The sequence below is a fragment of the Carlito syrichta genome, unplaced genomic scaffold, assembly GCF_000164805.1.
Source record: "Carlito syrichta isolate Samal-C Ts95f unplaced genomic scaffold, Tarsius_syrichta-2.0.1 Scaffold311719, whole genome shotgun sequence".
Classification (NCBI taxonomy): domain Eukaryota; kingdom Metazoa; phylum Chordata; class Mammalia; order Primates; family Tarsiidae; genus Carlito; species Carlito syrichta.
The window spans coordinates 5,358-23,864 of record NW_007255815.1 but is presented as its reverse complement, the minus strand read 5'-3'; the positions used below and the strand labels follow the sequence as shown (position 1 = coordinate 23,864).

The window sequence follows — 18,507 nt, the reverse complement described above, 5'->3', positions numbered from 1 at the left end:
ACTTGGAAGGCTGAGGCGGAAGGATCGCCGGAGCCCAGAAGGTTGAGGCTGCGGTGGCTGTGAGCGTGTCAGTGCACTCCAGCCTGGGCGACAGAGTGAGATTCCAACTCAAAAAAAAAGCAATCTCTACTCTGCCTACTCCTGAGGACTGTGACTCCCAAAAGAGCAGATGACCGCTGGGTGCAGTGGCTTACACCTATAATCCCAGCACTTTGGGAGGCCGAGGTGAGAGGATTGCCTGAGCCCACGGATTTGAGACCAGCCTGGACAACTTGGCAAGACCTCATCTCTACAATAAATCAAAAAATAAGCTGGGCATGGTAGCTCAAGCCTATAATTCCAGCATTTTGGGAGGCCAAGGTGAGAGGATTGCCTGAGCTTGGGGGTTTGAGACTGGGGAACTTGGTGAGACCTTGTCTCTACAATAAATCAAAAAATTAGCCACATGTGGTGGTGTGTGCCTGTATTTCCAGCTACTTGGAAGGCTGAGGCTGAAGGATCACCTGAGTCCTGCAGGTCGAGGCTGCTGTGGCCGTGAGCATGCCACTGCACTCCAGCCTGGGCAACAGAGTGAGACTCCGACTCCAAAAAAAAAGCAGAGAACTGTCCCACTAGCCCCCACAGGTCCCAGTCAGGGAAGGGGCTGGTGGCTTTGCTGGGGGGAGAGAGGGCCTCTTGGCTGAGGCTCGTGGCCTTGTTGGAGCAGGAGCCCTGACTGGCTTCCTTGCCTTGTGCAGCCCTGATCGAGTCCCTCAACCAGAAACCACAGACTTCCGGTGACCAGCCCCAACCCACAGATGCAACCCATGCCACCCATAGGAAAGCAGGTGGGACCGATGTCCCCTCGGCCAACGGTGAAGCTGGAGGAGGAGAGAGCGCCAAAGGCTATACTGCAGAACAAGTCGCAGCTGTGAAAAGGTAATGGCCAAGCTGGGTGGGCGGGGTGGAGCCTTCGGGAGTCAGGGCATCTAGAGAAGGCTTCCTGCCCCGTGTCCCTCACCTCACTTCTGGTGGGCTAGGTGGGGCCCTGGGAAGATTTTGCAGGGCGGAGAGGTCCAATGGCTGGGCTCACCAGGATCACTCTGTATTTCTCAAAAGGCCCAGGAACACACGGGAGGCAGGTTCCGATGCCCCTTCCACCAAGACAACCGGCAGCAGAGGCTGGAAACTGACACCCCGGCTTCCCCTGCCACTGGCCAGGCGGGCCCCAGGCTCTTTACGTAACTGTCAAGGAGAGGGAGCTTGGTCTCCCCCTCCAGATTCTCCCCCCTCCCACACCCCGGCCCCCAGCAAAGACCCATTCAGACCAGAGCCTGCGGGGCTAGAGTGGTGACGGAAGGCCGAGTGATCCCTCCAGGACTGTGGGCAGACCCCGCTGCGAGCAGCTGGCTGCCAGGCCTGAGACCATCCAGCTGAGGCTTCTCAGGACTGGATGCTCCAGCTCTCACTTTTCCCAGGCCTCCCACGAGGGGTGGCCTGTGTGTGACTGAGCTTGCCTGTGGTTCGCCATAAAAGCATAGTCCAGATTCACACTGCTCAGACCAGGCAGGGTTTTGACCAGAAAAGCCTGTCATTTCAGGGGTTGGGAAGACCTAGAAAAGGTCAAGAACCAGGTCTCCAGGGACCCAGAGAGGAAGACTTGGGGAAGGGTCTCATCGGGGCCTTGTAGTTGGGGTGAACAAACACCGGCCATTTCCAGCCTCTGTGTTACCCACCTAAGACTCAGATTGCTGGGAGAGTATGGCTGGCTGAACTTGGGACACACCTGCGCTCGGCCAGTAGGCGCAACAATCCTGAGGTTGCCTCTAGGGAGGGAGCTGTTAGCAGAAGGGAGATGGGCACTGGCCTGGCTACAAACAGCAGCTGCCCCTCCTCAGTCTGGAATGTATTCTTGGCATTTCCAGTAGACCCTGCCCAGCTCCCCATGACGGTTCCAGCTCGCCCTAGAGGAGCTGTCAGCCATGCCCTGCCAGTCCCCCTGCAGCTTGCTCAGAGCTGTGTGCCCTGCGCTGCTCGTTGCTCACCCAGCTCCACACAGCCCTGGCCCACGTAGAGCACGCCCTCCTCCCTCCCCAGGGTCAAGCAATGTAAAGATTACTATGAGATCCTGGGGGTAAGCAGAGGGGCCTCGGATGAGGACCTGAAGAAGGCCTACCGCAAATTGGCCCTCAGATTCCACCCAGACAAGAACCACGCGCCTGGTGCCACTGAAGCTTTCAAAGGTAAGCCGCCCTGGTTTCCCGGCATTTTGGTGTTCTTATCTCCATGGGAGGGAGTAAGGGGCCAAGGCAGCTTTCCCAGCAAGTGAGGCGGAAGGAAGTGGTCTCAGGCCCAGGAGCTGCTTCCTGGGAAGAAGGTTCTAGCGGCCACTTCCAGCCATGGAGAGTCTTTCAGGGCTCAGGGCCACTCCTGCCTGCGCTTCCTCATTCCCCGGGGTTACCGGAGGGATGCTGAGGCGAGAGAGTTCCACGGCTTCTCCAAGGCTGCGTGGGGAGTGGGTGACTCACCTGTGTGCTCTTCCCCACCTTGGCATCTTGTAACTGTCCATTAGGGTAATCACTGGTCAGGGCCTCTAGCCTGGTGGCCACCTCAGTACCAATAGCCACAGCTATCCTGAGGCCTGCGGCGAGAAGACATGATGGTCTCTCTGGCCCCACGGCTCATTGGTTCTGGCTCGGGTGCTTCATTTCTGCCAGGCGTAAGCTGCCCTTTATTCATTTATCTTTTTGCTTAGCTTGTCGGGCACTCACGTGTGCTGACTCTGCCAGCACTGTGTTATGAGCGCTGCAGTTTCTTATTCCCTCAGACATCTCTCATTTCCTTTTTTCTCCCTCTTTGGGAGATGACGTGGTGACTAGCCTCACCAAGCCTGGGCAGTTGCTGTCCAATGCTGGGGCCATGACCATGGCTAGGTGGAGAGCCCGTGGCAGAGCTGACCCCAAGACGGGGTGCACTGTCTCCCAGGGACCTGCCCAGAGGGAGGAGGAGAATGGCAGTGGGGGTCAAAGTAGCCCTGGCGAACACTTCTTCAGCCCTGACCTCTGCCTGCAGCCTGCCTGACAGGTACTGAGAGGCCAGCACCGGCCTTGGGGCCTTGTCAGCATAGGAGGAGGAAGGGATTCCGCCCCCAGTATTCCCAGGGCTTGCAGGTTGTGAAGCAGATCCAGCTTTGCCCCGCTTCTCGGAGAGAGTGGGCAGCTTGAGAAGGAGCGAGAGGCTGAAGAGGCCCAGAGCTGGGGTCCTATAGGGCACCGGCTTCCCGCCCAGGCCCAGGTGGGAAGCAGCAGCTGAGGCCTGGGCCTGGGGAGGGAGGACTCACCTGGCCGTATCACCCGCGGTGGAAGAGTCTAGAACCTCGGGATTTGGCTCTTCCCTGCAGGTCCTGCTGTTTTTCCATGTACAGCAAGGACATGGTATGTCCCTGTGGCCTCTGGTGCTTCAAGATTATATAACCTCCAGAAAGGGATACCCCATTCCATTGGGTACCTCAAGAGAGGAAGGAGGAAAGAGGTTCTTGGTGGTTTTCATAAAGTCAGAAAATGTGAAGCAAGACACCCCTGGGTTCGACTCCCCTGCTTTGTGGTATCAGAGCTGCGTAATCTCAGGCAGGTCACTTCACTTCTCTCACTGGTAAAATGGAGGGAGATAGGCCGCTGTTGGGAGTAGGTGAGATGACGTCCCCAAGGGGCCTGGCGCATAGAAAAACCCAGCCAGCCCAGGCTGCCCAGATTCGCTTAAGGGCCTTCCTGCATGCCCCCTCTCCCCACACTTGCCCAGCAGCCAAGTCTGCCGGCCCCAAGGACCCCTGCTCCCTAAAGCACCGCTTGCGTGCCTGAGAGAAGTGAGCACTTGGCTGTGGGCCTCCACCCGACCCAGCTTCCTCAGCCTGACCTTCCACCTCCTCTCCAGCCATCGGCACAGCATACGCGGTACTCAGCAATCCGGAGAAAAGGAAGCAGTATGACCAGTTCGGTGATGACAAGAGCCAGGCAGCCCGGCACGGCCACGGGCATGGGGACTTCCACCGTGGCTTTGAGGCGGACATCTCCCCGGAAGACCTCTTCAACATGTTCTTTGGGGGCGGCTTCCCTTCTAGTAAGTTCCCCACCCTCCCCACTGCAGGTCTCCCTAGGAGTGATGACGGGGGCTGCAGGCCAGCCTCTCCCCTCCCCAGCAGCCCCAGCTCCTGACTCAGTCCCTCTGACCTCCAGGTAACGTCCACGTCTACAGCAACGGCCGCATGCGCTACACCTACCAGCAAAGGCAGGACCGCAGAGAGAACCAGGGTGACGTGAGTGAGGAGGGCGCCTGGGAGAGCAGGGGGAGGGGTGCGGGGCCTGGAGGTGGGAGTTACGTCCCACGCTGTCCATGCTGGGACCAGCGGATCCCCCTACAACCTTTAGCCAAGAAGCCATTGGGCCGCCCCTTGCCATTCTGCTGAGCGACACCAGAGGGAGCCATACTCCGCATTGCCCACAGGCCTGGGGCTCTGAAGGCTTCTGCTGGGGAAAGTAACGCAGAAACTCCACCTACAGCCGGGTTCGAGCTTGAATGACTTTTGTGCAGTCCATTCTAAGGCTAAAGTGACATTTTCCAAGCAGTGGAAAGTTAAACTTGGCGACAGGATTGTAAAGGATGAGAGCATATTGCCAACTCTTTTTTTTTGAGTTGGAGTCTCAATTTCGTCACCCGGGCTGGAGTGCAGTGGCACACTCAAGGCCACCCAGCGTCAACCTGCTGGGCTCCAGAGATCCTTCTGCCTCAGCCTTCCAAGTAGCTGGAACCACAGGCGAGTGCTACCATGCCTGGCTAATTTTTTTTTTTTTTTTAAATTGTAGAGACAAGGTCTCACCAAGCTGCCCAGGCTGATCTCAAACCTCTGGGCTCAGGCAGTCCTCTCACCTCGCCCTCCCAAAGTGCTGGGATTACAGGCTTGAGCCACCCAACACGACTGCCAACTCTTCTTGATTTTCAGCACTCACAAAAAAATATATACAAAAACTATGACTAGATAATGCTTCAAACACATCTTGTGTGCCATGGATAAAAGAACAGCTAGCATTTGAAATTTTGGCAGGTTAACTCTGTTTCCTTTGGCTCTGATGATGTGTGTTCATTTTTTTGTTGTTGTTGTTTGTTTTTTGAGTTGAAGTCTCTCTCTATTGCCCAGGCTGGAGGGCAGTGGCACACTCATGGCCACCACAGCCTCAACCTGCTGGGCTCAGGCAGGCCTTCCTCCTCAGCCTTCCAAGTAGCTGGAACTACGGGCATGCGCCACCATGCCTGACTATGTTCCTATTTTTTCACTTTTATTTTGTATTTAACGTACAGAAGAGTTTTGTTTTGTTTTGTTGAATTGGAGTCTCACTCTGTCACCTAGGCTGGAGTGTAGTTGCACACTCATGGCCACTGCACCCTCGACCTGCTAGGTTCAGGTGATCTTTCTGCCTCAGCCTTCCAGGTAGCTGGAACCACAGGCATGCACCACCATTCCCAGCTAATTTTTTGAGTTATTATAGAGACAAGGTCTCACCATATTGTTCAGGCTGGTCTCGAACTCCTTGAGCTCAGGTAATCCTCTCACCTCTACCTCTCAAAGTGCTGGGATTATAGACTTGAGTCACCGCACCCAGCTCAGAAGATATATATATATATATATATATATATATATATATGTATATATTTTTTTTAAGTAGGATTGTCACTCTGTCCCTCAGGCTAGAGTGCAATGGCATGTTCATAGCCACTGCAGCCCTGACTTGCTGGGCTCAAGCCATCCTTCCACTTCAGCCTTCCAAGAAGTTGAAACAGGCATGTGCCACCATGCCCAGCTAATTTTTGTTTGTTTGTTTTTGTTTTTTGAGTTCAGAGTCTCACTCTGTTGCCCTGGCTAGAGTGCAATGGCACGCTCACAGCCACCGCAGCCTCGACGTGGACTCTGGCAATCCTTCCACCTTAGTCTTCCAAGTAACCAGAACTGCAGGTGTGTGTCACCATGCCTGTGTAATTTTTAAAAATTTATTGTAGAGACGAGGTCTTGCCAAGTTGCCCAGGCTGGTCGCGAACTCATGGGCTCAGGCAGTCCTCTCTCCTCTGCCTCCCAAAGTGCTAGGATTACAGGCTTGAGCCACTGTGCCCGGCCTAAAAGAGTTTTTAAAACCATAAATTATCACACGGTGAATACACTTATTAATTTTTATTTCTAATTTGTTTTTGTTTTGTTTTGTTTTGTTTTTGAGTTGGGGTCTCAGTCTGTTGTCCAGGATGGAGTGCAATGGTATAATCATGGCTCACTGCAGCCTCAACCTCCTGGGCTTGGGTGATCCTTCTACCTCAGCTTCCTGAGTAACTGAGACTACAGGTGTGTACTACCACACCCAGCTAATTTTTTCATTTTTTGTAGAGATGAGATCACACTATGTTACCTAAGCTGATCTCAAACTCCTGGATTGAAGCAGTCCTCCCACCTCAGCCTCCCAAAGTGCTGGAACTATCTCTAATTTTTTTTCTTTTTTTGTTTTTTCTATAACCCGGATCCAATGCTAATATTCTGAATTTTAGTCAGTAAATTTTAAATTGGTCAGATACTTGTGTGGTTCAAGATTCAAAAAGGTGTATATATAGTGAAAGTCTTCATTCTCCTGGAAACATCAACTTCTGCTGGTTTTTTGGTATTCTCTCCTAAGTAACTATAGATACTTACCTCTCTCTTGTATTTTACATCGATTGCTGCTTTGTTTTTGACTGGGAAAGCTGGCAGGAGGAGCTTCTGTATTTTGGGGCCTATGGGGTAATGGCAGAGTGTGGTGTGATGGCTGACCAGGCTCCATTGTACTAGGGGAGCTGGTGGTGACCGGGGCAGATGCCACACCCCAGGTGGGTCCAGCTGGGTGACCGTTGGCTCTTCCCTCCAGGGCGGGCTAGGAGTATTCGTCCAGCTGATGCCCATCCTCATCCTGATCCTCGTGTCAGCCCTCAGTCAGCTCATGGTCTCCAGTCCACCCTACAGTCTGAGCCCAAGACCGTGAGTACCTGCAGCTGGGGGTGAGGCCAGCCATGGGCAGACAAGGGGCCTTGGGGTCTCAGCCTCCCCCCCAGGGCCTTCCTGCCCATCTGGATCTAGCTGGTTCTCGATCACAATGCAGAAAGCATTAGAATCCAGAAAATAGGCCAGACGTGGTGGCTCATGCCTGTAATCCCAGCATTTTGGGAGGCCAATGTGAGAGGACTGCCTGAGCCCACAGGTTTGAGACCAGCCTGGGCAACTTAGTGAGACCTCGTCTTTACAATAAAAATCAAAGAAAGGCCAGGCTTGATGACTCAGCCTGTAATCCCAGCGCTTTGGGAGGCCAAGGTGAGGGATTGCCTGAACCCGTGGGTTCAAGACCAGCCCAGGCAACTTGGCAAGACCTCGTCTCTACAATAAATGAAAAAAATTAGCCAGGTGTGGTAGCACGCGCCTATAGTTGTGGCTACTCGGAAGGCTGAGGCGGAAGGATCACCGGAGCCCAGCAGGTCAACACTGGGGTCGCCGTGAGCCTGCATGCCACTGCACTCCAACCTGGGCGATGGAGTGAGACTCCCAACTCAAAAAAAAAAAAAAGAAAGAAAGAAAGAAAGAAAGAAAGAAAGAAAAAAAATCAAAAAAATTAGCCAGGCATGGTGGTGCATACCTGTAGTTCCAGCTACTTGGAAGGCTGAGTTGGAAGAATCGCCTGAGCCCTGCAGGTCAAGGCTGCAGTTGCTGTTGCTGTGAGCATGCCACTGCACTCCAGCCTGGGTGACAGAGTGAGACTTTGATTCAAAAAAAAGTGGGGGAGGGGTTTGAGGTCTCAGTTCTTCCCCCGAGGGGCCTTCCTTCCCATCTGAATCCAGCTGGTTCTCGATCACATTGCAGAAAGCTGACTTAAAATCCAGAAAATATCGGTAATCTCTGTTGAGCTGAAGTGCTTGAAGCTTTTTAGGATCATAGTCCCCTAAGAAATTGCAGTGAGCCGGGCTCGGTGGCTCAGCCTGTAATCTCGCACCTTTGGGAGGCTGAGGTGAGTGGATTGCCTGAGCCCGCGGGTTCGAGACCTGCCTGGGCAGCGAGACCTCATCTCTACAATAAATCAAAAAAGCCGGGCGTGGTAGCGCATGCCTGTAATTCCAGCTACTTGGAAGGCTGAGGTGGAAGGGGATTGCTGGAGCCCAGCAGGTCTAGGCTATGGTGGCCGGGTGCGGCCACTGCACTCCAGTCTGGGCGACAGAGTGAGACTCCAACTTAAAAAAAAAAGAAAAGAAATTGCAGTGAAAGCTACAGACCTTTTCCCTAGAGCAGTGCGCACATGCAGTTTTGCATATGACTTCAGAGGCTTCATGACTTGCTCCCAGCCCCATGTTCTCTGCTGACCCTGAAATATGAACTTCTGCACTTCAGTTCTAGTTGAGGTCCCTGCGACCATGGAAAAAATGGAGGCTCTAGAATCAGACAACAAGAGTGGCTTTGAATCTCAGCTTCACTAAGAAGCCATGTGGCCTGGGCTCGGTGGCTGAGCCTATAATCCCAGCACTTTGGGAGGCCGAGGCAATTGGATTGCCTGAGTCCACGGGTTCGAGACCAGCCCAGGCAACTTGGCGAGACCTCTTCTCTACAATAAATCAAAAATTAACTGAGTGTGGTAGCACACACCTATAGTTCTGGCTACTTGGAAAGCTGAGGCGGAAGGCTCTCTGGAGCCCAGCGGGTCAAAGCAGGAGTGACCGTAGGTCAAAGCAGGAGTGACCGTAGGTCAAAGCAGGAGTGACCGTGAGCATGCCTCTGCACTCCAGCCTGAGCGGCAGAGTGAGACTCTGACTCAAAAAAAAAAAAAAAAAAAAAAAAAGAAGTCATGTGAACTTAGACAAGTTATACAACTGCGGTTTCCTCATCTATAACACGGGAATAAGCCAGGCTCGGTGGCTCAGCCTGTAATCCCGCACCTTTGGGAGGCTGAGGTGAGTGAATTGCCTGAGCCCGCGGGTTCGAGACCCGCCTGGGCACCAAGACCTCATCTCTACAATAAATCAAAAAATCAGCCGGGCGTGGTGGCACATGCCTGTAATTCCGGCTACTCGGAAGGCTGAAGCGGAAGGATCGCCGGAGCCCAGCAGTCGAGGCTGCGGTGGCCGGGAGCGGCCACTGCACTCCAGTCTGGGCGACAGAGTGAGACTCCAACTCAAAAATAAATAAATAAATAAAACGGGAATAACAACATCCACCCGCCTGTGAAATTCGTAAGTGTTACATATAAAATGTCTAGCCCATTAGAAATACTCGACAATATTTGTTGGACGAATACTTCGTCTTGTAGTGAAGTTGAGCAAGTTACGTGACCCTTACGGTGTCGGCACCCCTCGCTGATTTCCTGGAACAGAATCTGTGCATAGGGGATGCTCCACTTCTTTGGGGGACGCCCTCTGCTCTCTCCAAGTGCCTGGCAGGATCCTTCTCATCCAGCAGGGGGCAGCGTTGGTCCACTGGACCCACAGCAGCTGCCTCAGGCTCTGTGGCCTGATGCCAACTCTTCTCCCTGCAGCTGGGGAGATTAGAGGCAGCAGAGGGGTGAGGCAGGGGCTGTCCTCCCCGCGGCACTGACTCCTGTCTGGGTGGTGAGGCTCTTCCCACAGCCTGCAGGGCCTGTGATTGGAGGCCCTTGGAAACCTTCCTGCCCCTTTGTTCCTAAGCCTCGTAGTTCTAGGCTGGGAACTCCTGGATAGGCAGGCAACGATTGGCTTAAGGGATAAAGGGGGAAGTGGAGGCACAGAAGTTAGACCAGGGCCTCTCCTCAAGGGCCCACAGGTCAACCATGTGATAAGCAGAGTTTAGAAGAAGGGCTTGCCATAGTCTGGGCACCTTGTGCAGGAGGGACACTCTGGCTTTTCTTCAGACTTGCATGTTGGTAAGTGTGTGAATTCCTCTCTAGTTTGGGAGTGAACAGCCGTTCCTGTGGCCTGTGTGGCCCCTCCTGTCATAGGGTCCCAGCTTCCCTAGAGCTGCCCCTGGCTTGGGGACCCCTGCCCACCTTGTGCCTGGTGTATTTCTGGCCAGGTCCGTGGGCCACATCAACAAGCGAGTCACTGACCACCTGAGCGTCGTCTACTACGTGGCAGACACCTTCTCTGAGGAGTACACAGGTTCCAGCCTCAAAGCAGTTGAACGGAATGTGGAAGATGATTACATTGCCAACCTCCGAAACAATTGTTGGAAGGAAAAGCAGCAGAGTGAGTGTGTGTGTGTGTGTGTGTGTGTGTGTGTGTGTGTGTTTGGGGAGGTGGCCGGTACCGCTTGAGAGCAAGAAAGGAGAACACCCAACTCACCCAGTCCTTTGAGGGCCCAGCACCTGGCACTGCCCTCCTAGCCAAGAGCCGGACTCCATTCCTGTTTCCCTGGGCCTGGGAGCCAGGGCCACCTGGTGATTTCCTTCAGGTTCCCATAACTCACTGCACTCTACCTGTCGTTTTGGCTGCTGGAAATGAGTGTGTAGTGATAGGCTGGAGTAGTTCTGGCTGCCCACAGATTGTACACCCGGGTCTATTTGTGGGACCCTGTGGCGTCTGCCCAGGATGACAGGTTCTCATGTTAGCTGCTATCGCTGCACTCCACAGAGAGGGCCCTCTGTCATCCCTCTCCCATGTTAGGACCATAGTCTTTGCTCTTCCAGGGTCTTCCCTAATGGGAGGCCAGCTCTGTCCAAGCTCCTGGGCCTGTGGCAGCCTTTCTCCTTCCTTGCAGGCCCAGGCAGACTCCTTCGGGAGGTAGTGGGTGTGCCCTAACTCTGTCCCATTGCTTTGCAGAGGAAGGCTTGCTGTACCGGGCCCGCTACTTTGGCGACACAGATATGTACCACAAAGCACAGAAGATGAGCACCCCCAGCTGTAGCCGACTGTCAGAGGTGCAGGCCTCCCTGCATGGATAGTCCTGGGCCAGCCACGCCACCGAGGTCCAAGTATGAGCCAGGGCTGCCTCCACCCTGCAACTCCTGGCAGCTTTGACCCCGGTCATGAGGCAGAGGAGGGAGAGAAGGAGAAGGGGAGGAAGCCTGGTGATTGTGGCAAAGACTTCTGTCCCCAGCCCGACATCCAGCCTCCAGAGACAGGGCAGCTCTGGGCCTGCTCGGAAACAGATCTGTTTCACCCTCTGGCAGTACTCTCCACCCACCACTCCACTCCCTGACTCTGGAGCTGTGGGGTACCTAAGAGCCAGGCAGAGTGGGAACCCAGAGCCGTTGTGAGGGCCGCTCGTGACTCCGTGGTCTACTCACGCCCTTTCCCAAGCACAGCAGACTGTTGACCGTGCCCTGTTTTTAGGCCACCAATTATTACTGGGCCCAAGATAGCTCACACACACACTGCCCGCCCGGTACCAGGAAGAACCCTTTGTGGGCAGGGGCACAAGAGTCTCCTCTTCCTCTGTCCTCCCAGGCCGAGCCAGATGATCGGGCAGCCCGGCAGTGGGCGGGAGCTGACAGGCTCAGTGGCAGGAGAGGCCTGTGTGCCCTGACCGCCCCCTCTGGTGGGAGCTGAGGCACTCTCTCCAGTGCTGCTGCACCTGGCAGCCTGGAAGCCACAGGCATCCGGCCCTGCTCAAGCATCTCGCCTGCGGGCTGAGGAAGGGAACAGAAGGTCATGAGTTCAGGGTCAGATGCAGCCGCTCAGCACAAAAGGGGTGGGGACATGAAAGCTGCTGGTGGCAGCTCCCTGTCTCCCCTGGCCCTGTATGAGGGGCAGCCGCTCTGTTCCGGCACTTGGCCAGGGGGCAGCTTGGACCAAGCCCAGGGGAGTGTGGGCAGAACCAGTAAAGGTTCTTTTCTGTGTTGGTGCCCTGCCCACCCCCTCCTTTCCCTGTATCCTCCCGGCCTGGGTCCAGCTGCAGACTCTGCCCGAGGCCATTTGCTCCTGCCTCCAGCAGCAGACTGCCGGAGGGGGCCCGGGCGGGGCAGGGTGCCAGCACAGGGCAGGGAGGGCCCTGGTGTGTGTGGGATCGAGGCCGCGTGACTACCAGCTAACTGTTGCCGCTCTCCTCCCCAGACTATGAAATCCCTGGAGAACTTTTGGTGACATGCACTGAGCCAAGGTGATGGACTGTATATTTAAGGAAAGACAAAAAACATTAAAATGGAATTGGAGGCCGAACGCCGCACAACCGCCCTCTCTCTCACCCAGTACATGCAGAAAGCTCTTAGGACAGAAAGCCTGCCACGGGGCTGCTTCCCTCCCTCCCTCCCAGGGCTGGCAGAGGCTGCTCATCGGCTCTCTCCTAGGATACAGAAACCATGGCAACGAAAGTAGAATGTAAAACTTGCAGCAAGTATCTGTGGGAAGGGCTGGGGGAGGGGGGCGCCCAACTGCCTTTCCTCCCCCTCCCAGGAGCCACCAGCGGTCACCTCTCAGGAGAAGCCAGAGGCAGTGGCCAAGGATAGCGAGGAGAAGAAAGAGAAATCCACAGAATATAATTTATAGATGCGTGTGTATGTATATATATCTATTTATATGTAAATAGGCATATATAAAGATATATATATGTATATATATATAGTCTACTTTTTAAACTATGCAGGGATTTGGTTAAGTTGTTCAGCTGATTCTCTCCATGTTTTAGAAAATAAGGCCTACTTGAGGAAAGCGTCTAGTCCTTCAAAAGCTAGATGTCAGCCATAGCTGACAGCATGAGGAAGGTCAGGTCATGTGCTTTTGACGCCCCCCGAAACCCTAGCCTGTTTTTGATGGCAGCAGTAATCATGATAGTATAAACCCATGAAGGGCGCCAGGTTTATGGCTAAGCCGAAGAGGGGAAAGGTGGTGGGGGGGCGGGGTACCGGATCAGTGTTGAGTCTTGGTAGAAGCCCCAGACAGGACCTGCTCGAGTGAGACCACCCGTCTCAAGCTACCCCTTCCCCTCTGGCCAGCTCTGGCAGGCCCTTCGCCATGGTGCCCAGAAGCCCTCCAGCCCCTGTCCACGGAATGGCAGGCCTCGGATGGGGGCCAGGTTCTGCCTAACCACTTCTCTCCCCCAAGTCCCTAGGTGGGTTTTGCCTTCCAGGTGCCACAGGTCCCAGCTCCATCATTGCCACTGGTTTTTCCTAAGTCGTGCATCAAGGACTCCAGAAGGCGCTTCCTCCAAGAGTCAGCCAGTGGTGCCCGGGACCCCAGGGCAGCAGCCCCGACTCCTGAAGAAAAGTTGATGCCGGTGGGCACTTCTGTCTGCACCTCTGTGGACGTGACTCCAGCAGGCCTCCTCTTGCACTTTGGACAAAGGATACCCCTGAACCAGAATAATTTTCTTACCCTCACCTTCAAATGAGGATTTTTCTCAAATCAGCAGCTGCTGCCAGGGGAAGGAAGGAAGGTCTTACTTATTTCCACAGTTTCTACTGGGCCTTTCGGAATTACCACTTTTCCCGAGTTTTCCTGGGGCGGTGGGCGTGTCACTGAGCCTGCCACCTTGCAAAGCCTTACTTCCCCACGCTGCCAGCCAGGAGGTGATAACTACCCTCCCCAAGTTTCTCTTGGCTCTTTTTTAAAAAGTCCCCCAACAGATAGAGTCTTGCTGGGAAAGGAAGTTCGGTAAGGAAATGTCAAATCTGGTTTTTAAACAAGGTCCCACCCTGCAATGAAGCGGCCACCTCAGCCCAGAGAGGTCATAACTGGACGCGGGCCCGAGTGCCTGCCCGCGGTGGCCCTGGTGCTCTGCCCCACCACCCTGACCATCCGATCTCGGTAGATCTCCCTGGATGGGCTGAGCCATGTGCAATAAGAACACAGATCCCGAGGGATCCCCAAGAAGCTGTATTTCTTGAATTAGGATTCTGAAATTGTACATCTATAAATATACGTTTATTATGTGATTGGCTGTGTCAGGTCTGCATTGAGCAGGGAGGCCAAGGTGGGGACCCAGCACCTGTTGCTACTGACGCCGCAGCCCGTGCCACGGGCGCTCTTGGTGACAAGCCTGGATGTTCTCACCCTTGGCCTCGGCCGACGGCCACTCGGGTCCCAAGTGCTACTCCAGCACTGACTCCAGACGGGGGCTCAGGTGGCTGGGGGGCAGGACCCGAGCAGGCCAGGACCCTGGGTTCCCTGACGCCAGTCATGGTGGACACCTGGCCACAACCCCGCCCTCCACCCCGCGACTTCCCTGCAGGCTGCCTCGTGCCTGAGCAAGACACTCAGCTCCCGGCCAGGCCTGCATCCAGGCCTGGGAAAAGTTCCCCGGGTTTGTTTCCACCTCTGGCCGCAGTCCTTCCCGCCATCCTCCCCACACCGCCCCACAGCCCGCCCTTCTCCCCAGGGGGTCGGAAAAGTTAAAAATGTGGCAGCCCCAGTCAGCCGGGCTCCCGGTGAGTGGAGCAGCAGATCTGCCAGGCCTCCCGGAGACAGGGCCCGGCGGTCCTGACTGGCGGGCTGAGGCCCCCCCCCGCCGCTGCCCCAGCCAAAGACAGGCGGGCTGCCCGGTGGTGCCACTGCAGCCCGGGAGCTCATTGGCTGCCCCCGCCCGGGGTCACCGCAGCCAGCCCCGGTCTGCCACTTGTTAGCTGCGGTGGGCAGAGGCGTTGCCGGCGCCCCCCACTTGCCACCGCATCCCCCTGCCCTCACTGCACAGCTCGGTGAAGAGCCAGACAGGGTGGGACACACTCTTGACTGCAGAACAAAAAAAAAGGCTTTGACAAGTAACCTCCACCCACTGTCAGGTGGCAAAACAAGGCACCAACCCAAGCTGCCAGGATCTGCCAGCTTATCTCCTTGTCCCATGCTGCTCCCAGCTCTAGAACAAACACCGCTCTGAGGGGCAGAGAGCTCACACCCCGACCTGACTGCAGACCTGACCGCAGCCTCGTCCCCACCCCAAGCCGCCCGACAAAGTCACCTGGCCGTCTAGAGCAGGCACACAGCAGTGCCAGGACTTGTGTCAACAGACTGCTGACACCATGTCAGGCGGTTCAGGAGCAACTCAGTATCCCACCAGACGTCACACCATGTGACGTGAGCAAGTCAGCCCATTTCCCAGAGCAGGCAACTGAGGTTTGGGAAAGGAAAGGTGACGCCCAAGGCTCTCCAAGAAGGCTCTGCATGTCTTCTGGGGTCTCTGCAGCAAAGTGATCGTTCTACAAACATTTGCTGAACCCAGATTTTACTCTGCCCAAGGAGAGTAGGCAGGAGGTCCGAGTCCAGAGGGCGGAAAAGGGCAGTGGTCCATGGTCTGAGGGGCTTGCACAAAGGATGAGTTGCCCTTTTGAGAAGGTGTCTCCTGGCCTTGACGAAGGGCCCACCCCGCCGGACTGGGCAACGTCCCTGAATCGGCATCAGTCCCAGGAGGCAGCTTGGCAGATTGGTTGTTGGGTGTCACTTACTGGTGGGGTGACCTTGGGCATGTCACTGAAGGAGTTTGGGAGATGCCACCCAGATATGCTGCTTTTGTGTGCTGATTACTTCAAATGGAGGGCACTTGGGCGACAGCAAGTGTGGCAGGGACTTTCTCTGCCCTCCCTCATCTGCCTGAATTGTCAGGAATCCCCTCCCGGGAATCTTATCATCCCCGAAAGATTAGCTTGTTGACACCAGACAGACTGTCACCTATTCTTCTGAGGGCTACTCCAGACAGTTTGATTACCTGAGAGACTTTTTATCTGTACAGCAAGACGACCTTTACTCTTAGTTCCTCCCCTCACCTCCATAGTTGGTGCTGCCAGAGCCAGAAGCCCCCGCCCCTGGCCCTTTCCTGCTGTTCAGGATGGGACCCCTCTTGGAGTCTCCTATCTCATGGGTCTCTGTGCCTGCCTGTATAATTAAACATGCATATGTAATTCTCCTGTTAGTTGGCTGATATGTCCACTTAATACCTAGTGCAGCCAAAGAACCTAGAAGGGTGAGCGGGGTCGCTTTTGCTCCCCTATATCACTTAGCCACCCTCTGCCTCAGTGTCCTCATCAGCAAAATGGGAGTAATACAAACTGCCAACCTCACCGGGTGGTTTGTGGGGAGTGAAAGAGTAATCGCATATAAAGCACTAAAGAGTGTCTGGTATGTAGCGAGTGCCATTCAGTGTTTGGCTTTTGTCTTCAGTGGACAAAGATTAACTGAGCACTCTGTGTCCAGTCCCATTCCAGACTGTGAAACCACAGAGGTGACTAAGACATGGACTGCCCGTGCGGAACTTGGGGTGGCAAGATAAGAGGAACAGACCTGACCAGGCAGAAGACTGTGTCGAAGCCCTGGGAGTGTAGCAGGTGTGTGGGCTCTGGTTGGGACCTGTGACAAGGGAACTGGGTCTGTAACGGGTCCACCAGCCAGAAGGAACAGTGAGCAGAGGCTGGAGGCGGGAAATTACCGAAGTGGAAGCTTTCAGGAAACAATGCCCGGGCCTGTCCCCAATCCATCATTGTCATCAGGCTAGTCACACCCAGTGGGCCTTGGGTGGAGAAAAAGATTCCCAGGAATGAATGAAAGAGAGACCCTGAGCTTCGCCAAGCCTGGCTGTCCCCTGTCCATTCAGTTATTCCTTCAGCAGGCAATTCTGGGCCTTTCTTGGGACACTTCCTGCCCTCAGGGAAGCCACAGCTTTATAAGGCTTAGAGGGAAGGGCAGGTGGTGGGGGGCCAGGGGAGAGAGGACTGTCACATCCCTCCCAGGCCCTTATAAAGGGATGTTCCCCAGAGCAGAGCCAGACCTCCTGTCACTTCCACAGCCTGTTGAGCAGGAAATAAAAGTCCAGGGCCCAGGCTGGCCAAGGGGCAGGAGGGAGGCACTCTAGGATCTTGGCCAAGCAGCCCTCCCAGAGCCAGTGGGGCTTTGCTTGGGGTGGGGGTGGAGAGTCTGACAGTCACACCGTGTCCACCCACCCTCCCCTCCCCCACGTTGGTCTAAACAAGGTCCCTCGGGAGGCTAGGGCGACTCAGACTTCAGCTGGATTTTTCCCCAGGGAGGACAGGTTGCAGTTCCCCAGTGGGGCTGGCACTGGTCAGGGTGAGAGGTCGGGCCAGGGCCTTCGGAACTGCTGGCAGTGCCGCTACCCTCACTGGAGTGTTCTCCTCTTTCTCATCTTTCTGGTGGACACCAGCGACAAGTCCAGGCAACAGGAGGCCAGGGCAGCACAGGAGGATGCTGGGGTCTCTACAGATGGGAAGGGCGGGGCCGGAGGGAGGGAGCATGCCCGGCCAGGCCAGGTGTCACTCCCTCACGCTGAGGCCACCTGGCGCCCTGCCTGGGTCTCCCTGTGGGGTCTTCCTGGCCCCACACAGCTGCAGGACCCTCCCACCCTGACCCTGCTGGCTGCCTGCTGGAGCCTCCTGGCCTTCCCTGCCATGCCACCCAGCTTCCCTTCTGCCTGCAGGCTCCTCTCACCCTTCAGGGCTCAACCTCCAACCTTCCCCTCTGGGAGGTCTTTCTTTAGGGGCCTCTCGCGTTGACTCTGGAGGATTCAGTGCAACGCTTGGACAAAGGCTTCCCTCTCCGGAGAGGTAGGGCGCGTCTGTCTTGTTCCGGGTGGCAACTCCAGGGCCTGGACACCACAGGACCTCCACGAAGGATGCTGAAGGGGTCCCCTGCACCAGGACACTTGTCTGGATGGCCGCTTGTGGCTGTCCCTCTGCAGTTTTCTCAGCCTCACCAAGTCCTCTGCCCAGGGCCACCCTGTGGGCTGCTTTGCAGTCATTAACTGCACACTGGGCCAGGGATGCTTCTCCCAGACCTCCAAGGGCTCAGGCCAAGGGCCATCAGCCAAGGTGTGCCCATCTGAGGGAAGAACCGGTGTCCAGCTGGATGGAGGATGGAGGTCACCAGTCTCCCACGGGACAAGCACTGAAGGGGACTTTTTCCTTTCCCACCTCCTAGGGAAGCAGAATCCTGTGAAAACGCCCTGTGTCCTCTCCCTGAGTGAGGACGGATGTACCAGAGGCCAACATGAGAGTCACAAACAGTGGTCATGGAGGGGACAGCCAACTCCTCTCCAAAGAGGTCACTGCCCACGAGGAGTAGGAGAGGATGCTCTCTCTAGTGCCAGACGGCACCACCCATTCCTAGAGTCAGCCCCAGTTCTGTCCCTGTCTGCCCAGTGCTGCCCTGACCACAGAGGGGTCACCTCTGGTAGGCATTGCCACCTGCTGGCTGCCAGCCAATGGCCTGCATGTGAAGATAGCATCATGGACCTTAAATTTAGTTCCAGTCAACACCTGCTGCCATAGCAGGTGTCACACGGGCAGCAATTGTGTCCGTGGTGCTCAGACTTCAAACCACAGGCCTTGGGAGGCCACAGTTGGTGCTCAGGGCTTCTTCCCTTTGGATGTCTACAGACCTCAGTTTCCCTGTAGACCCTTCTTGGCACTGAGGCACTGAGCACGAAGTCTAGACATCAGCATCCCAAACTTAATGATGACAGGGCCTGCTGTGTAAGGATGTACTTTTTTCACTAGATTTTTTTGAGCCGGAGTCTTACTCCGTCGCCCAGGCTTGAGTGCAGTGGCATGCTCCCAGCTCCCGTAGCCTGGACCTGCT

The 18,507-nt window shown here is 55.4% G+C and overlaps 1 protein-coding gene across 2 annotated transcripts in view; it reads left to right on the top strand.

Annotated features, from left to right (window-relative positions):
- DNAJB12 (DnaJ heat shock protein family (Hsp40) member B12) overlaps window positions 1-13,870 on the top strand; it is a 24,898-nt gene extending 11,028 nt beyond the window's left edge. The window contains exons 2-9 of one of the 2 annotated variants that reach the window (XM_008068989.1): window positions 738-918; window positions 2,077-2,222; window positions 3,910-4,095; window positions 4,212-4,291; window positions 6,915-7,024; window positions 10,070-10,242; window positions 10,816-10,967; window positions 12,049-13,870. In XM_008068989.1, the coding sequence (XP_008067180.1) occupies window positions 738-918; window positions 2,077-2,222; window positions 3,910-4,095; window positions 4,212-4,291; window positions 6,915-7,024; window positions 10,070-10,242; window positions 10,816-10,937 (998 nt within the window). In that variant the 3' untranslated portion in view covers window positions 10,938-10,967; window positions 12,049-13,870. The remainder of the gene's footprint in view (window positions 1-737; window positions 919-2,076; window positions 2,223-3,909; window positions 4,096-4,211; window positions 4,292-6,914; window positions 7,025-10,069; window positions 10,243-10,815; window positions 10,968-12,048) is intronic. The other variant, XM_021718033.1, reaches the window with a different exon arrangement.
- The last annotated feature ends 4,637 nt before the right edge of the window (window positions 13,871-18,507 follow it).